The sequence below is a fragment of the Xenopus laevis genome, chromosome 5L, assembly GCF_017654675.1.
Source record: "Xenopus laevis strain J_2021 chromosome 5L, Xenopus_laevis_v10.1, whole genome shotgun sequence".
NCBI classification, from domain to species: domain Eukaryota; kingdom Metazoa; phylum Chordata; class Amphibia; order Anura; family Pipidae; genus Xenopus; species Xenopus laevis.
The window spans coordinates 124,504,636-124,519,813 of NC_054379.1; the positions used below are offsets into that span (position 1 = coordinate 124,504,636).

At 36.0% G+C, this 15,178-nt stretch overlaps 1 protein-coding gene across 7 annotated transcripts in view; it reads left to right on the plus strand.

Moving 5' to 3' along the window:
- LOC108717044 (1-phosphatidylinositol 4,5-bisphosphate phosphodiesterase eta-1) overlaps positions 1 to 15,178 on the plus strand; it is a 117,131-nt gene that overhangs the window by 41,347 nt on the left and 60,606 nt on the right. For 2 of the 7 annotated variants that reach the window (XM_041563359.1, XM_041563361.1), the window contains exon 1: positions 9,121 to 9,268. The exons of 2 other annotated variants lie outside the window; for them this stretch is intronic. In XM_041563359.1, the coding sequence (XP_041419293.1) occupies positions 9,187 to 9,268 (82 nt within the window). In that variant the 5' untranslated portion in view covers positions 9,121 to 9,186. Of the gene's footprint in view, positions 1 to 9,113; positions 9,269 to 15,178 lie in introns of those variants that run through there. 3 more of the 7 variants (XM_041563362.1, XM_041563363.1, XM_041563364.1) reach the window with 2 other exon arrangements.

Genomic DNA, 15,178 nt, shown 5'->3' on the forward strand with positions numbered 1-15,178 from the left:
TAGCCCCATGTCAGATTTCAAAATTGAATATAAAAAAATCTGTTTGCTCTTTTGAGAAACGGATTTCAGTGTAGAATTCTGCTGGAGCAGCACTATTAACTGATGCATTTTGGAAAAAAAATTTTTCCCATGACAGTATCCCTTTAACTTGCATGTCTGATTGATGCGTATGTTAGGGTGCCATTGCAGGGATGCACATATGACCCCCTCCCCCTTCATTACTACAGTGCTGATTAATGTAGTTAGTGCTGTGTGCACGGGGCAAGCCACAGGTCTCTACATTCCGAAATAGAGCACAGAATATTGTGGCAATGCAAGAAGACCAATTATGGTCTTTTTTGCCCTGTGCACACTGCATTCTATAAGGTAAAATACTTCTATAACCTTAAATGTGTAATAATATTATAATAATTATATATATAATATTTACACTTTATGGTGGGATTGGAAATATAAATGTATATTAACCACCTGCTAATGAGACAAAAAGCACCCAGTGGGTTAAGGCCCATTAATTATTTGCTGAGACAATCACTCTTCCAGACCGTTCCAGCCACTCTTTACTGCATATGCTGTAATTGTGGCTACTTGACATTCAATTACATTACATGCAGTTGAACAGATATCAGTAGTTCCCCAGACCTTCTTTTCACTAACACTATCTTACCTTTTTTCCCGTGAGCCACATTTAAATATCAAAAAGTCAGGGAGCAACACAAACATGAACAAAAAAATCCTAATGGTGCCCAGTAAGGGCTGTAATTGGTTATTTGGTAGTCCCTTTGTGGACTGGCAGCCTACAGTTGGGTGTGTTTGTCAGTATACACGGTCTTTATGCCTCCATAACTTGCTCCAAGTCAGAGATCCAAAACTGAGCACCGGCTTTGAGGCCACTGGGAGCAACATCAGAAGGTTTGATAAGAACATGTTGCTCACAAGCCACTGGTTGGGGATCACTGTCCTAAAGCATTCTATCTGTTGCATTAGTGATGGCAACAGCAGCTTTTAAGGGTGGTGGCACACGTGAAGATTTGGGGGAGATTAGTTGCCCTGCGACAAAACAATTTCTTCTTCGGTCGACTAATCTCCCCGAAATGCCTTCCCGCCGGCAAGAATACGAATCGCTGGCTGGATGACATAAGAATTGCTTCGGATTTCCAAAGTCGCCCGAAGTTTCCTCATAAGGCAACTTAGAGCAACTACAGAAATGTATTCATGCCGGGGAGTAGGCATTTGGGGAGTAGGCATTTGGGGAGTTTAGACACCCGAAGAAGAGAAGATTTGTCGGTGGGTGACTAATCTCCCCCAAATCTTCATGTGTGCCACCACCCTAACTGTAAAAGGAGCAAAAATGCTGCCTCCAACTAAATGTGTGTGTCATGTTGATTAACTGATCTCCTCTGATCCTTTCCATATAAATGGATTTATTGATGCTTTGCATTTCTTAGAGGATTTGCTGATCTGCTAGTAGTTGTTGACTTGCATGATGATCCCTGGTGGGATGTTGAAAGGAGTGAGCACAAAGTTGATTGATCAATCAGGCTGATGACATTACCATGTAGACCACAAGATAATATTACCAGCAACAGCTATATAATTCTAAGCAACTGTTTATTTAAAAATGTTCAATGGGTTTAATGTTACTTGCAAATGTAGTTGTGATTGATAGCAGTATTCCTTTCTGGTTCTGACTCTTAAAGCAATGTAGCAGAAATCAGTTCTATTTCAGTTCTGCCCAGTTGCATCTGCTACGTTGTTTTAGGAGTCAGTACCAAAAATGCAGAGAATATAAACAAATGCTCATTTCAATAGCAAATCCTTTTACAAATAACTTAATACCATGGGGAATGGTTCAATAATCTATATGGGAAAGTTGCTTTTGGATGGAGATCCCCTTTCAATACACCCCTATGATTAGCATGTCATTTAATAGTGACTAACTGGCAAACAATAAAAAGGCTAGAAGTGATTCTGAATCCGTGTTTAGATTTTGCCTTAGTTTGCATAACTATTGGCATTTTTGTGTTTGGGATAAGATCTATAACTGTATCATCAGTAAATGTCATACAAAAATGTACACCACTGAAGTATGAATAATATATAATTAATATGCAATTGGGTGGGAATAAATTCAGTGGGAGCTTGGAAAGAGGGGATGTAACTCTCATACAGTGGGAGAAGGGATGACACTGATTGACAAAGGAAAGATGGCAGTGACTGATGCATTGACACTTTTCTAGAGGAGACAGTGGGAAAAGAGCTGCCACTATATTTGACAGAGAAGCAGGGACAGTTGCTGAAAGTATATTCGAATGAAGCCAATATCATGAGAAGAGCTGACACTCTAATTTATTATTTCTGTTTCTTCAGCTGGGATGTTCTTGCGCAATTTGAACCAAATCTTTACCTATGTCTCTGTGGATTGGAAAGCCATACACGGGCTGATAAAAGCTACCAGTCCTTGGAGTTGGCAACTTATTGACGTGTGTATGTGACCAGCCAGTGGGACTGCCTGACTGATATCTGGCTGAAAAAAGTAATATTCATCGGGCACGTTTTATTTTCCCTTCTGGGTGATGCCAGAAAGTGTGTCAGTAATTCACACGCTGGTTATGATAACTTGCACCCAATGTCCAGACATCAAATGTGAATATATAGTGGGAGCTTGAAACTAAAAAGGAACATAAAAAAAACTTTATAACAACCCAATAAATTCATTGAAAAATTTCAGGGGGGGGGATGTACTTAAAAAATCATTATTGGGACCACTGAACCTAGAAGACTGCAGGTGCTAAAAAAGGGTGATGTATTCTGCTCAAACAAAAATACTTCCAGTGAAGTGCTGGACATTAGTGATGTGCAGGGATTCCTTTCTCCTTTTCTTCCTTCCGCACCAGCCACATCCAAAAAGGGGTGGGCAGAAGTCGGAAACCTGCAGTTTAAGGTCACAGCGGGGAGAGCAGGCAGAAGAACTCAAAACACCCCCCCCCCCGCGCAAACAGCACAGCGAGCCAGCATATCACTACTGGACATGTATACACAGGGCTTGAAAAGAGGATTTACCATCTAACCTAATTCTTGACCGAGCCAACCTTTTCCCTGCCTCCTTTTTGTTAAAGGGATTCTGTCATGGGAAATTTTATTTTTCAAAATGCATCAGTTAATAGTGCTGCTCCAGCAGAATTCTGCACTGAAATCCATTTTTTAAAAGAGCAAAGATATTTTGTTATATTTAATTTTGAAATCTGACATGGGGTTAGACATATTGTCAGTTTCCCAGCTGCCCCAGTCATGTGACTTGTACTCTGATAAACTTCAGTCATTCTTTACTGCTGTACTGCAAGTTGGAGTGATATCACTCCCCTCCCTCCCCCCCCAGCAGCCTAACAACAGAACAATGGGAAGGTAACCAGATAGCAGCTCCCTAACACAAGATAGCAGCTGCCTGGTAGATCTAAGAACAGCACTCAATAGTAAAATCCAGGTCCCACTGCGACGCATTCAGTTACATTGAATCGGAGAAACAACAGCCTGCCAGAAAGCAGTTCCATCCTAAATTGCTGGCTCTTTCTGAAAGCACATGACCAGGCAAAATCACCTTACATGGCTGCCTACACACCAATATTACAACTAAAAAAATACACTTGCTGGCAAATTATTCAGCTGTTTTTTACACCACATTATAAATCTGCCCTTTAGAGGTCACCATTTGATAATAGTATAGGTTTGAAGCTGTCTGTTGAATCTTATGATATCAGGTGTTATTTTGAGGTTAAGGTTATTGGTGCTAAGTGCAGTTTTCAAATGCAAATTGCAATGTATTTTCACTCCACAATGCAGCATTTTTGCCCAGAATTCCAACAGCATTGTGGGCAAGCTCGTCAATTTTCATTCGCATTTTTGCAAATTGTGGTCAACGATAGCAGAGCTGGGTCTGACAAACTGCTGGACAACCTTGAGTTTAGAATGTTAGAAAGCCTCTGCAGGTGATCTGATATAATGAGACCTGTACTGTACAGTTATTCCAACAGAAAGATGAAGCCCATTGTGTTGTTTTTTTCACTAAAAAATTAATGATCTAGTATAAGCACATTATCTAGTCACTTACACTGTTACATTTATTCCTCACTTTTCTTTACACAGAACGACAAAGTACATTTTTATATCTTTGATGTTCATCTTTTTTTTTTTACATATTTTCAATGATTTTAACGTAATTTGTAAATGTAACTGAAAGCAGTATCTGTGTTCTTTCATTCTAAGCACTGCTGTTTCTGATTCTTGAAACAATGTAGCAGAAGTCTTCTAAATAGAGAACAATTCACTGGTTGTGCCAGTGTGCCATTATGTTGGACACCCTCCAGTGAATCTAATCTCAAAGTTTTTTTTCCCCAGCATCAGCCCTGTAGTATGTAGTGTGGTCATAGTACTGACCTTTCCCAGGGGTCCATATTGCAGACATGGCTGCAGGATTGTTGCTAATTGTACCTCTGCTTCAGGCATATTGTTGTAAGAAAACCTGATAGAGATCTTATTTTGTTGGTTTTGATAAAACAATATGCCCAAACCCAGGGTATGAATAATAATACATATGTTCCTTAGACTCAGCATGCACAGTAGAATAAAATCCAAAAGTTTTATTTATGTTTAATTAATTATGAAATTTCTGAATTAGGGAATGCCAGCTCCCATAGACTCAATTTTATCCTAATAACCCATTTTTTAAGGAAAAATGTTTCTCTTTTTCTGTAATAATGAAGATATAATTGATCCCTATTGGAAGCAAAACCAGCCTATTGTGGTTATTTAATATTTAAATTATTTTTTAGTAAACTTAAAGGGATACTGTCGTGGAAATTTTTTTTTTTCAAAATCAGTTAATAGAATTCTGCACTGAAATCCATTTCTCAAAAGATCAAAAAGATTTTTTTATATTCAATTTTGAAATCTGACATGGGGCTAGACATATTGTCAATTTCCCAGCTGCCCCAAGTCATGTGACTTGTGCTCTGATAAACTTCAATCACTCTTTACTGCTGTACTGCAAGTTGGAGTGATATCACCCTCCTTCCTTCCCCCCCCCCACAGCAGCCAGACAACAGAACAATGGGAAGGTAACAAGATAGCAGCTCCCTAACACAAGATAACAGCTGCCTGGTAGATCTAAGAACAACACTCAATAGTAAAAACCCATGTCTCACTGAGACACATTCAGTTACATTGAGAAGGAAAAATAGCAGCCTGCCAGAAAGCATTTCTCTCCTAAAGTGCAAGCACAAGTCACATGACCAGGGGCAGCTGGGAAATTGACAAAATGTCTAGCCCCATCTCAGATTTCAAAATTGAATATAAAAAAAATCTGTTTGCTCTTTTAAGAAATGGATTTCAGTGCAGAAGTCTGCTGGAGCAACACTATTAACTGGTGCGTTTTGAAAAAAACACGTTTTCTGATGACAGGATCCCTTTAAGGTATCAAAATCCAAATTACAGAAAGATCTGCAACATCACCCGGAGCATTCTGGATAACAGGTCCCATACCTGTAATAAAGAATGTTTGTCAGCCAGACTTTATACAATTGAGGCTTAAGCTAGATTGAATGCTGGGTCATTAATAATAAAAATTACGTTACATACATGTCGGAAAACACTTTTAAATTTGAATGGAAATCTGTGACTTTAGAGTTTTTCTATTATTTGTTTTATTTCTGAAGTCCCAAGTACTCAAATGTCATTTGTTTTAAACGATTCACGCAATCTGGCTCCTTTAATACACGGTTCATGTGAACTGTAGAAATCAATTATTGCATTCCAATTTACTGGAATGTAGGTCAAGTGGTTTAACAACTGTCTGGAATATATTTTGAAAAAGGCTGCCCTATGAAATCACATTGCAGGACTGACAACTCTTTCATGTCTGATCAGCTCATTTTGGATCAGACTTGTTTTTGTTATCCTCAAAAAAAAAAACCAAAAAACAAACATTTCCCCATTGCTAAAAATGTCAGACTTGAGTCCATTTGCATTAAATTATCCAAAAGGATGTTCCTGCCAATTTTTAATCTGTTTAAGAGATGAATACTTGTATGGAACGATTATTGTAGTGAATGATTATTCCGTTCAGCAGGGGGCATATTAGATCCATTAAATTCTAGTAATTGTGGAAATTAGGCAGTGCAACGGTAATGTCTAATAAAATTGCACTATAAACAAATTATATCAATTATTAAGTATGCAAAATGTATCTCTGAACAAATGACCTAATGCATTTCATGAACGATACTTTCTTATTTTCTTCAATCTACATCAATATTGCTCACAAAGGCCACATAAGTTAGTTTAGGTTTTGTAAGCAAAGTGTAAAGACACTCACCTGCACTGACGGGAATGGGAAACCAAAAATAGCAACAGAGAAGAAAAATTAAGATGTGGGAAAGCATGAGGAATAAAGACTATGAGAATACAATTCTGTATAAGGAGGATAATGGAAGCCAGAAGGGAAATAGGTCACAAGAAAAAGTAAGGGGCAACGGTAAAACGAAAAGGAAACTGTCGCTGATATAAAAATATACACTAATCTGTAGTGAATGTGTAATAAAGCTGTTATAAGAAATAGATTTTACATTTTTTTCTTCAGCTGTAACCAACACACTCATGCTGTGAGTAGCTGACAGATTTCATCCACTCTGGCAAATTCTAGCAAGGGTCAGCAATTTCCATTGTGCTTCTGGCAATTTGCGCAACTGAGTTAAATGCAGTGGGGGAAAAAACTGTTAGGTTGAGAAAGCACAGCAATAAGGGTCTTCCAGTAGCTTTTCCAATATAACACTGCTATCTCCAACATTTAAATAAACAAAAAGAGCCCAGGGAAGTACACAAGCAAAGACTGGATAACGAAGCCTTACCTGTATACAATTGCATTGCAAGTGATATATGTAGTAACCAGAAGATGCAACACCTAGTAAATTGCAGGATTTCTATATCAAGGTGTAAATGTTTACCAGTTGTCTCAAGAAAGAACCCTGCCATCCTCACTTTCTGTGTGAATTGTATACTAACCAGACCTCTAAGATTAGTCTGGCAAAATTATACCTGAATTCCTTCAGAAGAACTCATACAACCTGTAGGTAAACTGTCATTTATATTCAGCTAGAGGCTGAAAAAAAACCCTCAAGCAGACCAAGGTTTTACTGACTTTTAATGATACCATTATTTATTATAATAAACAAGCCATGACTCCTGTAAATTTTTATAGTAAATAAAGTACCCCCTATTTTAAATATAAGCATATTATAAGTCACTAAGAAGTTCCATGACCTTATAAAAGCACAAGTCTGAAGGCTGAGTGCTTTTACACAGGTCATGGGACTCATATTTTTCAACAGGAGGGTACTTTATCATAATACACAAGTTGCTGTGAGTCGTGACAGAAATGACGTCACTAAGTGCAAATTATAACTGATCACTGAGCACCGTTTATAAGGATATAATTTACAGAATAGTCATTGTGTATTATATTTTAATAATATTAATATTTTATTAAGTTGCTTAAAACTTCTATGTCTTAAATACACTACTTTTCAAGAAACTTTTCCCTCCTGTCATAGGTAAGTACTATTGTTTGGGCTGTAATCCTCCTGTGTATTGCCTATTCCTATTGCATTTTCTGTTATCGAAATTCTATAACTTTGCATATGTTTTACAATACATAATCCTGTTATCTGTATCTTTGCATCCCAGTGTGTCACAGAAAATCATTATGAGATAACTACTAATTAAGCTTATGTCAACACACAACATATCGTGCAAACTGGTCCCGATCATTATGGATAACAGGTCTCATACCTGTATAACACTACACACTTTTTTTTTTTTCAATAAAAACATGGCACAAAAAACTGAAAATGACTGAGGGACTTAGACCCTATAAAAGAATGGAAAGAAATGTATGGCTACACAATGCTGTTGTGATCCTAATTCATTGTGTACATTCAGTACTTCCATATTGTGCTATGTTAAGGCACCTAATAATTATTGGCAGGGTCTGCATCCATTAGTGCAGGGCTACCCAAAAGGTAGATCGGGATCCACCAGTAGATGTATAGTTAGTGTTCAGTAGATCTCAAGAGACTGTCAACAAAAAGCTTGTCTAAATAAGCCTCCTGTGTCATGCTTTTCATTCAGATATTTATTATGTTAAGTTTACATAAGAGGATTGTTAAACATAGGAATATACATCTTCTCATAAATCAATATTTAAGTAATATTGTACAAGGAACAGAACGGTAACAATGCTTTAATGGATGTACTGTAGATCATAATGGGACAACATCACTAAAAGTAGACCTCGCATTACTAAAGTATGGGCACTCCTGCATTAGTAAATGAACTGAGGGACAGTTTTGCAGGTCTGCAAAAGCCAAGTGCTGCCATCTGTAATCTCTTTTGCTTACATTTGGTAAATTGTGAAACATTTGTGTCTGTATTTTGGTGCCTACTATCACCCCTATCGTTGGCCTGCCTAGACTGTATTCTGTTTAATTTATATATAAATTGCTTATTACCACAGCCTAATTGCAGACCTTCCATTTATTCAAACATATTGTCTATACCTACTTCTTCCCCATTTTTGCACGTTTTCTGCTAGATATGGCATATTATATTAAGCGTGATTTAGAGTGGCATATTCATTTTACATGTGATGTCATTTGGATTAATGAAAACTATCTGGATTAAATATTGTTTTCAATTAAAATGGAAATGTCCACCTTACGTGGAATCAGTTGGCACCTTCACTCTTTCCGCAAGATATTAGTGATTGCCATGTTTTTCATGCCCTCAGAAGAAAGCCTTCCCCTTGGGCTGCCGGCAATATTGTTATAGGAGTACTACTCTGGCTCTGTGCCTGCCCTGTAGGAAGGAGCCATCAGCAATTTTTATACTTGTTTTTTTGATTCCATGAGAAGTGGGTTACAATCATTGCAGTCTCCTGGTGGTTAGTGGATTAGAGTGCTTTTTCCCATGTACGATGACAACACAGCTTTTGATCAGACTTCCAGCTTAATGTGTCCAGATCAGCAGTTTAGATTTATTCAGCAATGGGAAGCCGATCTTGTCAGGTGGAGTAACATCTCATCTGCCTTTAATATAGAAGCTCTCAAGCAACATCTGGACATTTCCTAAGCTCCAATGGCTTCTCTGTTGGCCTCTGAGATGTACCATGTGGTAGGGAGCGTAGCTACTTCCCAAACATTCAGACTGGCACAAATGGGTTCGTATCTGATTTTAACTTTGATTTCTTCATTGGAAGGCTGTTAATTGCCAATTGATTTTAAACTCTTTGAAGTGATTCTTGTATGCAGTATTTTTCTGTTTCTGTATCCATGTTCCCTATATATCATGCCTCTAATTTTTTTAGATATTGGACAGCAGGTAAAATAAAGGTTTTTTTAACCACTTTTCGGTCCTTGTCCCAAAAGTTTGTAATTGCACATACAGATGGTGGTCTAGCAAAGATTTCTATAAATTAAGTAACTTAGATTTTGTTTTTAAGCATGCATGACAATGTTAATCTATCATGTTGTAACACAGCTGTTCATGAATAACTCATTCAATCTATGAAATATGTTATGTATATATAATTTGCATAAAGGAATACCATCAATTCCACTGACCGTTCCAGCAGATTGTGTGTAAATCTAAGAACAATGGAGTTGAAATATTTGCTTAAATGGTTAATCTTATGGGGCAGTTACATTGCCTTACTTCATTAGTATGCTATTTTATTTTTAAATCCCAAGCTATTTATTTTATTGTCATTACTTTATTTATATAAGAAAGTGCACTGAATGCTTTATAAGGTGTTAACACAAATGAAGTACCGTTATAATAAATGAGAGCATATAGTAGTGAAGAGGGTGAGAATATAAACTAAAGGGCTAGTGCTAATTGCTACACGTTAGGAATGAGGTCTCTGACTCAAAAAAATTATTATTGCTTTTTATCTTTTGTTAAAACCTTTTTCTTGCTCTTTCAGCTCTTGAACTTTATGTCTATGTAATTGGCTTTCTTCCAATCTGCATATTCTTCCAATCATCTGTATAATTGCATCTATCTTATTATTATTTTTCTGTCGATATTGGCATTTACTGAAACCATTTTTGTTAGTGATTTCCAGTTTAACAAGTTAGACAGATGGAGAAATCCAAGCAATCCACATTGTGAAGAAATATGTACATAGATTGCAGGAGTGAACACAGATTTCACCAAAAACAGTGATTCTTAACCTATGAGTTGAGATCCAAAAGTGGTTCCTATGAATTTAGGATGGTTCTCTACCCAATTTCACCCAACAGTAGAAAATAACTATGAAATCGAATGTATAATTGATTCTAAGGATACCTTTGGGTTGCAGAGCTTAAACTATTTTCACTAGCACTTCAGGTGCTTGCTTAGTGACATATAACTGGGTAATCAAAGCTATACTTCTAGAAAGCCCTGCTTTATATTCCTCAACAAGAGATGTGAAGAAATAAGAATATTAATATGGGATGGCCATTTTATTTAAAACAAGTGCGATAATTAATTGAGTCTTGCTGTTTTTCTACTTTAAGGACATTTATATAAGTGTCTGTATCTCTAATACTACTAGTAGTTTGTTCTTGTGGAACAGCTGGTGATTGAAATACATATACCGCATTATAAAACACAAAAGTTCAAACCTGCAATCTGTTGTTCAAGTGCAATACCCAGAAGCCTTCTTTCTGCACACAACCCAAGCACGCATTGTCTAAAATACCTCTTTCAATCAATTCATAAAGATGAAAATATATATTAACTGTCATGCAGGTATTGATGATGGGATAAGATAAAATTGGCAACAATCAATGTATTTATAAAACAAGCTAATCTGATTTAATCTTGGTGCATCATGACAAGTCAGTTAACGCAAAGCAGAATATCCTACTGGTCTTTAAATAGTGTTCTATCTATGCATATACAATTGCTCATTTTATTTTAATTAAACAACTGTTTGTAAAGCCCCCAACATATTCTGCGGTGTATACAATGTTACTTTTCTTGTTGGACTATTCTTTGTTTCTTCCTTCAAAAACTGAAACCAAAAAAAATTCTCTTCATTCTCTTTAATCCAGGCTTGGCAGTGTTCAGTGTATATAAATCAAACTGAGTTCTGAAGAAGAGAATATAGAGGGCAGAGGAAAAGGGCTAGCAGTTTTGTTTTTGATTTTCAGTTCATTGAAGAGCCAGATATGACTTAACATACAGTGACACATTTGTCTGTAGCATTATTTGTTTTCTGTGCTTTATTATTTGCTTTTCCGAACAAAACAAATGCATGATTAACAATCCCCTGGAATTTAGTTAAACCTCTGGTATTTAACAGAATTGACTAAAGTGGGTTGGAAGTATAAGCTGCTGCTCTTTAATGATTGTTCTGCTGAGCTGCTTTTAGAAGGGTTTTCCTATATTCTCATGCCCAGGAATTGTGGATTATCCGTCAGTTACCCAGATAGTGACTGTATATATATATATATATATATATATATATATATATATATATATATATATATATATATATATATATATAGATACATATATATATAATACACAAGAGCCATGAATATCTTCTAAATTATATCCTTATAAATGGTGAGTTCTGATGTCATCAGTTAAAAACAGTGAGTTCTGATGTCATTTCTTTCACGACTCACTGATATTTGTGTATTATAATAAATAAAGTACCCCCTGTTGAAAAATATGAGGATATTAGAACTTACCTCGGAGTTCCATGACCTGTATAAAAACACTCGGCCGAAGGTTTTTATATTTTACAAGAGGGGGTACTTTATTCACTAACTATATTGTACAGGTGAAGAATGGCGGCACTCACAGGATTTTCAGGCGAAATAAAGAAAAACTTTTTATTTAACTCTAACTCTTTCTCAAGAGTATACAAGCATGTTTGTATACTCTTGAGAAAGATCCCTGTGAGGGATCTAAACGTCGAGTTAAATAAAAAAAAATGTCTTTATTTCGCCTGAAAATCGTGTGAGTGCCACCATTCTTCATATATATATATATATATATATATATATATATATATATATATATATATATATATATATATATATATATATATATATATAATATTTGAGTTTAGGGAATATACAGTATCAGCTCACTCCTTACATTGCAATATCAAGCCTCCAACACTGTAAATTAGAACATAAGATAGTGGATGAAATATGCACAACAGTGCCTGCCCATTCTCTGCAACGCTAAGGGAGCCTAGTTATAGATGTTCAAAAATCCATACTCATGAAAAAAAAGTTTTCTTTGTTTCTTAAAGCTGTTAGTGCTCATTTAAAAAAATGAGTGCAAACTGCAAAATTGGTTGTATTCAATGTTTTCCCCAGATGCAGACATTTTGTTCCAGATACAGAAAGAATATAAGTGCATTCAAATTGCCAGCAACAATATGTTGGCAGGACTTGGGTGTGTACTTATGTACCCTTCAGTCGCATGAGATTCAATAGGGGCAACATAGAGTTACCTGTATTACCAATGACTGAACACCCCTAAAGGTGACTTGGGAACCATGCATAAAGACTTGCCATTAAATTAAAATATTTTACATTTTAATTTGTGGTTCTTTGTTTGGCTATTAACACAATTCACTGTGTAATGAGATCCTCTGGTCGGCGTTATTGCAGTGTGGGAAACAGAAACACTATTTAGGGTCTGCACATGCAAATGTTCATGTATTCACCCATCCAACCTATCTATTGCCAAAATCAGGTGTATTTTGTAATTGATTAATTTTAACATTGATATTGCCTGAAGGTGTGAATAGAATTTTACATTTTATCCTCCTCTAGTAGCAGGATATTTCACACATTTCCCGCTGTCACATTTAAAACCAAACTACCTTTCTACTCATTTTAAGGGTTTATCTCTTATTGTCATATGTTCCTCTAAGTGATCCCCATTGGTTTCCTTGTATTGACATCTTACATACTTGTAAAATTATATAATATCACCTTATAAATTATTCTCCTTTTGGTGGAACAAAGAAATGTTGAAAAGATTTTTTTTTTTTATACAATTTAACATTTTCATTCCCATAATTTTGTTGCTAATTATGTTACTGATTCCTAAGTTTGTCAGTTCTTACTGATGGAAAAAAGTAGGTTCACTTGGATACAGTTTAAAAAGCAAATGTTAAAATACATTATAAGTTATATATCATCATCATACATAAAGGAGGATACCTGGCAATGTTGTTCTATCATTGTGCTCTGGTCCTTTTCACAGGACAGTCCAAACTGGATCTGTTCCCCGTGTTTATATAATTCAACCTCTTACTAACAGCCATCCATGTTCCCCCTTAGCCAAAGATTGACGGGTCAGACAGACCCATCCTTTGTACCAGCAAAGCTGTTTTAACTATAGCAGATTTATTGTTTTGTCTTTTTAAACTACACAGCCCATATGCCCATTTTTTTATTGATCTCATTCGTGATCTTTCCTTCTCATGGATCACTATTGTTATGGAGATAAGAGCTCTGTTATTACTGGCACCCTTATCCAGAAAGGTTTTCATAATTTTGATGAATATATGCAAAGTATATCTGCAAACTGGCTTCACCTTTATAATAAGTGTAAATCACAGTGCTTTTGGCTTATAGGCAAGGATCTTACTCATGTCCAATAAGAACCCTGGTTCTTGTAGCCTATAATGGGAGGAGAAGTTGGTCATGATGAAGTGATTAATTGTGCTAATTAAACTTGAAAGTAGGGCTGTTAAGCATAAACTACGAGTAAATCCAGGACAGTTTAACTAAAGCATAAGGCACAACTTTGTTTCATCTATTGTGTGTCTCCTATTCCATTTACTTTGTTGCTCACTATTATGTTCATTGTAAGGGCCTTTGGTATGGCACATTTCTAAAAACATATTTGACCATGTTTCTGAGCATCAGTCACACCACAGCTATAACTTAGCTTTTCCGTCTAAAATGCAGTTAAAATGCAAGTAGTCACTCTATGATGTCACAATAATTATGTTTTTGTAATCACTTAGGGGCAAATTTACTTATGGTCGAATAATGAGGGTTAATTAACCCTCGATATTCGACTGCCGAATTGAAATCCTTCGACTTCGAATATCGAAGTCGAAGGATTTAGCGCAATTTGTTCGATCAAACGATCGACCGAAAAATCATTCGATCGAACGATTAAATCATTCGAATCGTTCGATTCTAAGGACTTTAATCCATCGATCGAACAATTTTTCTTCTAAAAAAAAGATAGCAAAGCCTATGGGGACCTTCCCCATAGGCTAACATTGACTTCGGTAGGTTTTAGGTGGCGAACTAGGGGGTCGAAGTTTTTTTTTAAAGAGACAGTACTTCGACTATCGAATGGTCGAACGATTTTTAGTTCGATTCGTAGTCGAAGGTCGAAGTAGCCCATTCGATGGTCGAAGTAGCCAAAAAAAACATTCGAAATTCGAAGTATTTTTTATTCTATTCCTTCACTCAAACTAAGTAAATGGGTCCCTTAATCTCTTAGCTTCTAACTATAACAATGCAGAATATTTTATGATGATATAGATTAATGAGAGATTTGCCATGCTGTGTAATTATAATCCCTGTGTTTAATTTTTAATCATCACCTTAGTTGACCTCGGTGTTTGTCGGGTTGACAAATCTCTTAGCTGCCCCTGTTGCTCAACAGCTTATGTTTATTTCTGTGATTTCATGAGGAGATCCTTAGTGTTTCTGCGGCAACAGAATATCTCGTATAGGGCCAAATTCAATTACATAAGAAAAACTTCTGTCCTTATTCAATTCCAAATGCAGTTCAACAAGAAAAAATTATCTCACTGTTTATCACATGAAAACTCTGTTGACATCTATGGAAAAAATTGGAACTGAATTAGGAGAAAAGTTTTTCTCCTCAAATTGAATCTTATCCATAAGTTTTCACATGATAAACCATGAAATAAAGTTTTTTCATTGATATGAATCTGAACCATAATGTGCTTGTTGGTTAATTTTTTCACTTATCTGATATTTGTAATATATGATTTGTGACATATCCATTTTTTCCAGTGTTTGGTTGTCCCAACTACTACTAGGTGGATGTAGTCAAGTAA